General features: G+C 33.2%; 1 protein-coding gene and 1 long non-coding RNA gene across 3 annotated transcripts; one reads left to right on the plus strand and one right to left on the minus strand.

Annotated features, from left to right (window-relative positions):
* Positions 1-320: 320 nt before the first annotated feature.
* LOC119616464 lies at positions 321-7,423 on the minus strand. Of its 2 annotated transcripts, none has more exons than XM_037972824.1 (2): positions 7,173-7,423; positions 321-1,384 (listed from the first exon to the last, which is right to left on the minus strand). In XM_037972824.1, the coding sequence occupies exons 1-2, from the start codon at positions 7,254-7,256 to the stop codon at positions 683-685; spliced, it is 786 nt and encodes a 261-aa protein (XP_037828752.1). In that variant the 5' UTR covers positions 7,257-7,423; the 3' UTR covers positions 321-682. The 2 variants fall into 2 exon arrangements, with proteins under 2 accessions (XP_037828752.1, XP_037828753.1); XM_037972825.1 differs by lacking the exon at positions 7,173-7,423 and adding an exon at positions 6,130-6,324.
* LOC119616465 lies at positions 6,708-7,884 on the plus strand. The gene is made up of 3 exons (XR_005232545.1): positions 6,708-6,924; positions 7,000-7,280; positions 7,663-7,884. It is a non-coding gene; the product is annotated as an uncharacterized LOC119616465 (long non-coding RNA).
* The last annotated feature ends 3,916 nt before the right edge of the window (positions 7,885-11,800 follow it).

Raw genomic sequence — 11,800 nt, forward strand, 5'->3', positions numbered from 1 at the left:
TTAAATGAGTCTCAAAATTTCGTAATATTGAGCTGATTACGGTAAGAGTAATTTAAAAAATTTTGCAGAGTATTTTTGGTCCACAAAATGATTTTTAGTGGGATGAAGATGTATATTATTTTAGCTTTTTATCAAAATAAGTGTCAAAATTGTCGTAATTTTTAGCTTATACAGAAAAACATTTTAAAAATAGTGAAAAACCTTAATATTTTTTAAGGTAAAATTTAAAAATGGTGGGCAAATCTTTTCTATTTTTATTAAAAAATTAGTTTAAAAAACGAAGAAGAAACACGTCTTGTTTAAACCAATATATAATGAACAGTAAGTCTTTATTTAATTCAAATTTTCTATATAGCTATTAATACTTCATTTTTCTTTAGATATTTCTCCTACTTTCCCGTTGGCCATTGTTCATTCCATTTAACCGAACAGTAAGTAGAATATCTTATACTTTTGTTTAATGTTACATATGTTTAGATACATGTTTAGATTTATGTTTACTTTTATGTTTAAATACAATTCATTTTTAGTTTTAAATCTTAAACATGTTGTTTAATTGGGACAATTAACAGATAGGTAAGTGAACGCGAACTGGTGCAGAATCGAACGAACATCCCGGCCCCATTGAAGGACCAAAGGTCTTCAACTCATTGGTAATAATGCGAGCTTTTGAATGGGACGTTTAAATACGCCGTTTTTTGTGCGTATCTCTGCCACCCTGACCTTGCCGTCCTTGCCTTCTGTTACGGCTACGATGCGTCCGGTCAACCACTCCTGGGGTGGCAGGTTGTCTTCGTGAATTATCACTAACTCGCCCACCTGCAGATTGGGAGCTTGCTGCTGCCATTTGGCCTTGTGCTGTAGACCCAGTATATATTCTTTGGACCAAGCTTGCCAAAACATCTCCTTGAGTCCGGAGAGTAGTCGCCATCGCCTCCAAGACTTCAGCACGTTGTCTTTCGCGCCTTCTTCTGATCCTGGCGGCAGCGAACGCAGACCCCCGCCTATTAACAGATGTGCTGGCGTTAGTGCTTCCCCGTCGTTGGGATCTGGTGACAGCGGTGCTATGGGTCGGCTGTTCAGCACCGCCTCCACTTCTGCAAGCATGGTTCCCATTTCTTCGGCGTTGAGAGACGCGTTGCCTACTGCTCGCAGAAGCAGGTGTTTGGCTTGCTTGACAGCAGCTTCCCACAGACCTCCGAAGTGAGGTGCTCGAGGTGGAATGAAGCTGAACTCGATTTCGACTGATGCCGCGAATGTCACCAGGGCCTCTCGTTGATCCTCGAACGCCTTCTGTAGTTCCTTCAACTCTCTGCTGGCTCCTACAAAGTTCGTTGCATTGTCGCAATGAATCCTCCTCGGCAGTCCTCGTCTGGCAGCAAACCTTTTAAGACATAAAATAAATGCATTAGATGACAAATCAGACACCAACTCCAAGTGAACAGCCTTTGAAGAAAAACAAACAAACACCGCAATATACATCTTTATTGGCGGTCTTCCTCGAATTCTCAGTGATACATTTACTGGTCCACAAAAGTCAACGCCAACAACTAAAAATGGACGCATAGCCCTCACTCTATCGGTGGGTAAGTCTCCCATTATCTGAGACATTAATTTTGGTTTGTATCGAAAACAATGGACACATTTACGAACAATTCTTCGACATTCCTCCTTGGCATTTACTAACCAGATTTTTTCTCTTAACAATGATATCATAGCCTTGGCACCGGCATGACAATTAACAATATGTAAATGTCGAAGATATATCTCGACGAAATGTATACCCTTTGGTAATAAGAGTGGAAATCTTGTATCATAAGGTATTGGAGCATTAAGTAATCTGCCTCCCACTCTTATAAGAGAAAAAGAACGACCGTCCTCAGTGACATTGTGAATGAATGGGGTCAATTTTTGGATATTAGATGGTAATATCTGAGACTTTTTCAATTTAAGTATTTCGTCACTGTAATACTCCATCTGTATGATCTCCACAATTTTTAGAAAAGACCAATTTAATTCCTTAGCTGTGGGAACCTTAAACTTATCTATTTTCAATTTTCTAGTGCCATTGACAAATCTAAGAACAAAACACACGATCCTTAGGAACTTGTTATAAGAAGAATGCCTTTTCAAAAGATTAATGAAAGTGTTCGTAGAATCTTCTATACCTTTCTGATTCTTTATTGACAATAAAACAGTGGATTTTCTTTTTTCTAAAGACTCTTGTTCGGGATTTAGCTTAATGTTTTTACTAGCTGGCCAATTAGAAGATTCTTTTAACAGAAAAGCAGGCCCACCGAACCATATAGAATTTATTAATTCATCCACATCACACCCTCTTGATACTATGTCAGCAGGGTTATGTTTCGTTGGAACATGTCGCCATATTGCGTGAGCTGTACATTCTTGAATCTCTGCGACTCTATTTGAAACAAAAGTTGTAAGTAAAGACGGGTGTGTTTTTATCCAATACAATGTTATTTCCGAATCTGTCCAAAAATTTATAGTTTCAATTTCAAAATTTATCATATTTTTCAACTTAGTCCACAGTTTAGCCAATAGATGAGCGGCGCATAACTCAAGTCTAGGTAGCGATTTGGTCTTAATTGGAGCTACTTTAGACTTTGCGGTTAACAGTCTACAATATGTTTTGTCTTCAATTGTGCTCCGTATATAAATACAGCACCCATAAGCTCTTATCGAGGCATCGCAAAATCCGTGTATTTGGACATTTGCCGTTGAGGTTGTTTGCACAAATCTGTGAACTGAAATTGATTTTATTTTTAATAAATTACTTTTGAAATTCTCCCATGTCGTATTCAATCGCATGGGGATCGATTCATCCCAGTCTAGTTTTTGAAGCCAAAGCTCCTGAAGAAGCATTTTAGACTTGGTTACAATTGGGCTTAAAAGTCCGAGAGGATCAAAGAGCCGAGAAGAAACGGACAAAATGTTTCGTTTTGTTGCTCGTAAATTACTAAATGTATCTTCCAAATGAAAAGTGAAAGAATCGTTCTTCGGAACCCAATGTATTCCTAATGCCTTAGACGTTTCTGAATCATTTACTAACAGTTTTTCCATTTGATTACTATTTTTATCATCTGAATAATTTGTAAACCACTTTGTTAATATAAATCCAGCAGATTTAAGGATTTCTGTAACTTGATCTCTAATTTTTACGAGATCAACTATAGTATCAGCGCCAGTTATTAAATCATCAACATAAAAGTCAGTCCGAATGACCTTGGCGCCGAGTGGTAAACTATTTTGGTATAAATCACTTAGGTAAACAAGGCACCTAATTGCGAGAAATGGAGCCGATGAAATACCATAAGTTACTGTGTTCAATCGAAATATTCTCAATGAATCTGAAGGACTTTCTCTCCATAGTATAAGCTGAAAATTTCTATCAGCCTCACTGATTAAAACCTGACGGTACATTTTTTCAATGTCAGCAGTTACAACATATCTATGAAACCGAAAGCGAATTAATATTGAATAAAGCTCCTCTTGTATAGTTGGTCCAACCATTAACAAGTCATTTAAAGATGTATGAGAAGTAGTTTTACTTGACGCGTCAAAAACTACTCGAAGTTTAGTACTTGTGCTCTGTGGACGTAAAATACATTGATGAGGGATAAAATAGTGAGAATAGTTTGGAATACGATTGTCAGTGACGGACATATGACCTAATTCGAGGTATTCTTTCATGAATTCATGATACATATTTTTCATTGTTGGATCTTTCGAAAGTCTACGCTCTAAGGATATAAATCGTCTCTTAGCTATTTCAAAGGAAGATCCTAACATATTTGAATCTTTCTTGAATGGCAAGGAAACTAAAAATCGACCTGAGTCTAAGCGCTTAACTGACTCCTTAAATTTTTTCTCACATTCTCGTTGTTCTTCATTATACATTACTACATCACGAGGTAGCTCTTCTAACTCCCAAAATTTTCTAACAACGGAATCCACATAATCTTCATTTTCAATAAGTTCATTTACGTGACAAAGATTTGATCTCGTGCCCTTTGGTTGATTGCATTTTCCAACTACAATCCAACCAAGTGTAGTTTTCTGAAGCATTGGCATATTGTGTGTAGATTTTATTTGACCCACACAAAGTAGCTCGAAGAAAATTTCACTACCAATTAGAATATCCACTTTTTGTGGTTTGTAGAAGCATGGATCTGCTAATTCAATATTCTTTGGAATATCCCAGTCGTTTATGTTTATCTTACGATCAGGTAGATAGCTTGTAATCGAACCTAATATCCAGAATTTCGAATTTAATTGTGTGCTATTAACTCTTGATTTCATAGTCAATTCAACACTTGACTTAGCAACTGAATTAGCTTTTCCGATACCATTTAAACTCAATTTACCTCCCTCTCTTTTTAGTCTCAGTCTTTGGGCCAATTCTTCAGTTATTAAATTCGTCTGAGACCCAGAATCTAATAATGCTCTTGCCATAATAAAATCACCAGAATAGCTTCTTACTTTGACTAATGCCGTTGCAAGAATCACATTATCGTCAGAAGATGAAAAATTTATTGAAGCCTGAGATGTTGCTGGATGATCAGTAGCATTTGAAATGTTTTGACTATTAGTTGTAACATTAGAATCGTTCCCAAAACGATGCAAAAGATTGTTGTGAGAACCATTACAAATTCCACATTTCCTATAATTACATCTCGATACAGTGTGACCTTTTTTAAGACAGTTAATACATGCAGGAACGGATTTTATAAACTCAAATCTTTGACGAACCGATTCTGCAGTAAAAGAGGGGCAATCGTAAATATTGTGTTGAGCAGATTTGCAAAATAAGCATTTATCTGCTGATTGTTTTGTTTTCACACAAGTTAGTGATGTTTTTGAAGATTTTTTCGGTGGAATTTCATTTTTATTCTTTATGGATTTAAGCCTTGAATTTGAAGATTCGTCTGCAGCAATATGCTGATAACGTTTATTCAAAATGGCTTCACAGTCACTCCATAATGGAAGATTTTCAAAATCTAAATGTTCTTCCCATTTAGATTTAGTGACTGGATCAACTTTTGACATTACCAAATGAATTAATATTGCATTTGTAATCTTTTTGTCATCACCGATTGATAATAACGAGTCATAAATTGCCGATACTGTGTCGATCATGTTACGCAAAGCAGGAGCCGAAGGTTTTTTAATTTCAGGGAGATCAAAAAGTTTAGAAATGTTATCAAAAAATATTAGGCACTCATTATCATAAACCTTTTTTAGGCTGTTTAGTGCTTTTGGATAATTTTCCTCAGAAATCTGAAAAGCTTTGACTGTACCCAAAGCTTCGTCAGATAAGCATGAAATCAAATGATTAAATTTCTCGATATCAGTAAGCGTATGATCGTTATGAACCAAATTCTCGAATAAACTCATGAAATTTTTAAATTCGGAGTATTTTCCATTGAATTTTGGGAGTCGCATATTAGGTAACCTAGAGTGGTGAGCCGACATGTTAAATGACGTCTCAGCAAAGCTTGGTTTCCTTTTTTTGGCTTGTAAACTTAGCAATAACGATTTAGTTGATACACAAAGATCTTCAAGCTCAGATCTGTCACTATTCAAAGGATCAAAATTTTCCAACTCTGACTGATATTCCATAGCTTGAGTAATATAACCTTGCAATATTTCTAGACGACAATCTATCTCAAAAGTATTAAAAGATATTGTTTTTGAAATAATAGATTGTCGGATTCTAGAAATGCTATCTATCACTTTGGATTTTCTTTGAACTAAAATCTCCAGAGTATCTGGTTGAGGATCTTTTTGGTGTTTTTTGCCAACCATTTTACGGCCAATATAAACTTTCAAAAGAAAACTAGCTAATATTTTATTAAACCGAAAGGCATATATTGGAGCGTAATAAATTTTTAAAGAAATTCTCAAAATAGCCAATATAAAAAACTAAGACAATAACAGTCCTTGTACTTTCTAATGTGGCAGTAGATAATATTGAAATAAAAGTCTATTTTTACATAAAATTTTTCAGGGTGTAAAACTAAAAACGACTTTTGTAGATTCTTGTTCCAAAAACTAAATGCCACACAATTTATTTTGGGATTTATTTCAAATTGAATACAAAAGGAATACCTGTTAATATTCTGTCCTATGTCCAGTACAAAATCACACATGCAACCAGATTCCTTTTCCACTTTCAGATTTCATTAAATAAAATAATGGCAACTTAATACCAATTCCACATCAAAACTTTTTTATGTTTATTTTATCCGCTTTTTAATTTAATCTTTTAATTTTTATTTTTGATTTTATACACGAGTTTTGTTTATTTTTGATTATTAATTATTTAGGGATAGTATATTTTTAAAGAACAGATCAATAACTATACCATGAACCATTTATGTCACCACTAACCAATTCAGAGTATTGCCAGGTATAATAATTAATAGAATGATTTTATTAATCAAACTATATTAAACTAAAACTTTTAATAATATATTAAAATATATATTATTTGATCTGTTAAAACCTTTTTTAATTTTTCTCACAAATATAGTCTCTATTCTTTTAGTTTATTTATTCTTTTAGTTAAAAAAAGAAAAACACACAGACTTATTTCGTTCAGTGTAACTTTTCTGTGGAAAAATAAACTTGGCACCACCTTTCATAACAATTCGATTAACAGGCAGCCAGCTGACATACATTAATCGATGTATTTAACTAAAATGTAAACAAATCGAAAAAAAAATTATTAAACAAATAAACAACAGATGAAACAAATAAACACTGGCGAATAAAATAGCAAAAAAAAGGAAATTTAATAAATGAAAAACAAAATAATTGTTAAACTTGAAGTGTTTAAACAACTTTGTGTGGTGTGAATATTCGTTCGGATGCGATCGTGAAAATTTATAAAATGGCAGGAATGTACGTGTGAATCAAATATTTTCGTGGACAATTAAAATAGTTTTTGTTTGTTCTTTCTTTTTCTTTTTTTTTCAGGCTAGTATCACTTTTATAAAAAATATAATTGCAAATGGAGTGCAATATAATTTCGTGAAATTACCCGTAGAAATGCAAGTTAAATAATTTTGAGCAGTTTACAAAATTATCTCTCAATCTGAGTATATTACAGATTGTAGGTTAGAATTTCACAAAACTTAGTTGCACGTTACCTCGGTATCAGACAGTCCTGAATCCGTATTACTTTCCTGGTGATTGCTTCTACAGTTTCGGCAACGACAGCGGCAGCGAGGCATCAGTACGAGATGACAGTGTTCCAAGTAAGTAACGATGTTTTAAAAATGCTCGATTACTTTAGTAAGACGTGTTTCTAAACTTTTGCAATATATTAGCAATAAGTTTAATGTTTTATTTTGTATAATCTTAACAAAATAACACAATTGGATCGTAATAAATTAACGAATTAACAATTGATAATAAATAGAAAAAGATAAGTCCCTGCTTGGGCGCCAAAATGAAAAACCTTAATATTTTTTAAGGTAAAATTTAAAAATGGTGGGCAAATCTTTTCTATTTTTATTAAAAAATTAGTTTAAAAAACGAAGAAGAAACACGTCTTGTTTAAACCAATATATAATGAACAGTAAGTCTTTATTTAATTCAAATTTTCTATATAGCTATTAATACTTCATTTTTCTTTAGATATTTCTCCTACTTTCCCGTTGGCCATTGTTCATTCCATTTAACCGAACAGTAAGTAGAATATCTTATACTTTTGTTTAATGTTACATATGTTTAGATACATGTTTAGATTTATGTTTACTTTTATGTTTAAATACAATTCATTTTTAGTTTTAAATCTTAAACATGTTGTTTAATTGGGACAATTAACAGATAGGTAAGTGAACGCGAACTGGTGCAGAATCGAACGAACAAATAGTTTGGCATTTGGTTTGGTCCATTTGAAAATTTTTGAGATTGTTTTTAAATGTGTATGCCCGTTATAATACATTAAAAGTCGTTTTGCAGACCAGAAATACAATAACAAAAATTTTAATTAGTTTTCCTCCGATAAGTTCAAAATTACGGAATTTTTGAGACAAAATACTAAATGCGATTCTGAGCACAAAACTTATCATTTACTTTTTGATTTTATGAAAATAGAAAGACAAGTCCACAGGAGGGAAAGTGAAATCTTAATGTGAACCAAAGATTGTGTGTTAAAATATTCGTTAGATGTTTGTTTTTGCACAACTTTGCACAAAATACAATTTATGCGGTGTACATGACAATGAGGCATATTTCAGCTTTTAAGCATCAGATAATCATGAAATGAAGTAGGCATCTTACTACTGTGGGTCCAATGTAAATAAATACTTATACACTTACAGTCATACTGATAACCTCCACCCTCCATTTTCTCATTACACAAATATAATAAATACATGAGATAATTGTAAATACAATAAGTTGGCAGTCATCACGTCTAATAGATGTAGTGACGTGACTCGTGAGTTGAATAAACGTTAAACTACGAATGGAAACTACAAAACACCTTCACAGGATGTAACAAATCGGGAAAATTTGTTTAAGGTTTCTCGAATTGTAAGTGCCCTATAAAATATGATTTTTGATTTGTATTAAGTTACATAAATGTATTCCAATTTATCGGTTTTTTTATTCTTCAATTATTTGTATTTCTTTGCTGGAAAGTTGTAAACAGATTTATGGGTAAACAAATAACAATTTTTATATAATTTTTTTAAAGCTTCTAGGATCTAGTATAATAATTATGTGGTATCGAAATATACAACAATTTGTCAATATAGACGATAATTACCAAACTATATGATAAAATAATAATAATTCTTTTACTTTATGGTCAATTTTATAAAAACAATAACAATGGTTTACGATTCGTCTTATCTGTAAATGTGCTAAAATAAAATGATACAAATGAACATAGTACATACTCTCCATTTTATGTTAAAACTTTGTATATCCTTTTGCAAGTTTCTCAAAATATTTAAGGTACGTTCACACCTATCAAATATTTAATGAAAAAGATGTAACCACTATTTTTTGTAGATGTTTTCTAGATTTTATGTATATCTTTTTATTGCAAATAATATCGAAACTAACAATAAAGACATTCTTAAGTGATAACTTCACAGATATATTATGTTTGAGTAAATGATACATAAAATGTTCTTTTTTTAAGGATAATTTTCGTCAAATGTTTTATAGCTGTGAACGTACTTTTGGTTGAATCTGTTTGTATTTATTAAAGTTTACAAAAATTTAACACTAGAATTTCCTAAATACCTACAGATATTGATTTTGTCATTCCGTTTACACATCGAAATATTGGTCTAAGACAAAGTGGAAATGAAAATCATTGGGTTTTTTATACCAGTCTACTAGTTTATGTAATATATAGTATATTTTAAATTAGAGCAAAAACATTGGGAACGTTTTTTTTCACACATCCAAAATGTGGGACATTGGGGACCTCTGAACCCGTTCATTGAAGAGTTACAAATAAGGAGAATTTATTTGTACACAAATTAAGAAAAAAATTAAAATGAACGTGAGGTAGTTCAAAACTAGTTATTTCGAAAACACATGTTTCAAATATCCAACATTTACTTGGGGATAGTAAAAAAAACAATAGTCTCCTCTCTCGTTTACTTATGGTACGGTAAAGGCATGACTGCCTGTTCTCTGCATTATAAAGACTACATTTAATCCATACAAGGTAATGTCAACCAAGTGCTCTTTGTCGAACTGCTGGGTAATACATAAAATAAGTGAAATGATTGTTAGTGTTAAATATGTATGTATATATGTACATATCTTAATAGAATATAGAATATATAGAATAGAATATATATGTACATATCTTAATAGAAAAAAATTAAGAAATTTACCCATAAAAATAAAAAAAAGTGCGAATTAATATTAAAACTTTTATTATTTCGGTTATAACGAATTCTGTGAAACAAGTAAGCTAAGTTTGTTTATAAAGAAGAAGCTATTAAACAAATTAAAACTTTTTGCAAATATTTAGAATAACTTGTAATAAACGACAGTTCGTTAAAACCAAGTTTTACAGTATATGATCTATAAACATCGGAATTTATACTATATATGGTTTTAGTAAACGAAATTTATGTCTAATCAATTGACAGGAAAAGTATAAGATGGAAAGAAAGACTTACATTTGAAAGACGTGCAAAGCTTAAATGATTTCAGCAAATGAACTATTAAATACATACAAAATATAAGTTAATGGAGAAATCAACTATAAAACCAAAGAAAATAATATAACTTATGATAATGTTTGTTAAAATATTTCCAACAGCAATAAAAAAATCTATAAAAACATTAATAAAAGTTTTCTATTCATATTATTAATTAATTTTGGCCACAACTATATATATATATATATATACATATATGTATGTAAATCTTCAAATTGAAACTAAAAAGAAACATTTTAAACTTAATAATATTAAAAAAATAATATTCACATCCTATGGAACTACCCTCCCCATATCTCACAGCGTATGTCCTCTATGTAAGAGCGGCTGTGGGGTAAATGACCATCTTCGGTCGCCTAGCGATCACGACCTCAATTGGTAGTGTCTGTTACGTCTGGCTACCAAATCCCCCCTTCTTTTTTTATGTCGTGTGTGGTTTGGGTTACCTAGGCAACATAACCTTACCTCTCTATCGTCTGTTCCCTATGTTAAGGGCGGCTAGAAGGTACAATCTGGTTCTGTCAGTCCGAATGTTTTTGGTCGAAACAAAATCCAGGGTGCGTCTGACTCATATTGAGCGGCATCCTGTTCTGCGCCTGACCCCAAGGAAGCGGCAATGTCTTTTTTCATACCTGTGGTAGAGTTATAAACGTAGGTGTCTGACGCTAAGCGGTTGAAACCATCAACTAGCTTAACATCAGCACCTGAGCTGCAAGTAGCCATTATAGATCGTAGTCATCCCGATGACCACGATTGAAATTGTCCCATTGATCCAAGTGCCTTTTCGTACGACGTTGAGAGTTTGGAGGACAAATCCATACTAACACTAATTAAGCGTCAGAACAAAAAACTTGGTACTGACGACTGGACGATTGAACGAGGACGCACGAGGGATAAGGGAGAAGGTAAGGATCTCTGGATCAAAACTGGTTCAGAATCTAACCCCTGAAGGTAAAATAAGTAGCTGTATTTTGGTCAGGAAAGACATTAAAGTTGTCCTTCTATCTACAGTTCTGGTGATTTAACGGTAGTTGCATTAGAGCGACAAGTGTTACCAACCCTAATTATATCATCTGCGTACCTACCTTACGACGAAGACAATCCAACCCCACGTGCCTTACGCACACTAGTTGAATGGTGTAATACAAGGGGCCATGATCTTGTCATAGGATGTGATGCTAATGCCCATCATACTCTGTGGGGGAGCTCGGATATTAATGACAGGACCAACGCTGCTCAATAGGATCAGGGAACAGGTCATTGATATTACTTTAGTAGGGTACACTGATTCAGTCAGGATTCTTGATTGGAGAGTATCGCTAGAATACTCATTCTCCGATCATCACAGAATAATCTTTACGATACAGCTTACGCTGACTTGCGAAAACCGCTTTAGAAATCCTAGGAAAACCGACTCGGTCAAATTCAGTAATCTGATTGATACCATACCACCTCCAGAAATGGATGGACTACATGGTACACAGGACTTGGACGACTCAGTAAATTATCTATCCAGGACTTTAAGGGAAGCCTACTATGCTTCATGTAGGGAGCGGCAGGTTCCTAGGAAATTCCGG

Source organism: Lucilia sericata, unplaced genomic scaffold (genome assembly GCF_015586225.1).
Source record: "Lucilia sericata isolate MDLA Ls3-8-SP2 unplaced genomic scaffold, ASM1558622v1 Contig000073F_arrow, whole genome shotgun sequence".
In the NCBI taxonomy this organism is placed as follows: Eukaryota; Metazoa; Arthropoda; class Insecta; order Diptera; family Calliphoridae; genus Lucilia; species Lucilia sericata.

What these genes read in the sequence shown, in the direction of transcription:
- LOC119616464 (XM_037972824.1), bottom strand. Translation starts at nt 7,256, where the DNA reads ATGCCTCGCTGCCGCTGTCGTTGCCGAAACTGTAGAAGCAATCACCAG. An exon ending in CAGGACTGTCTGATACCGAG is followed by an intron (nt 1,385 to 7,172) that starts GTAACGTGCAAC and finishes ATGTCTTAAAAG; the next exon opens with GTTTGCTGCCAGACGAGGAC.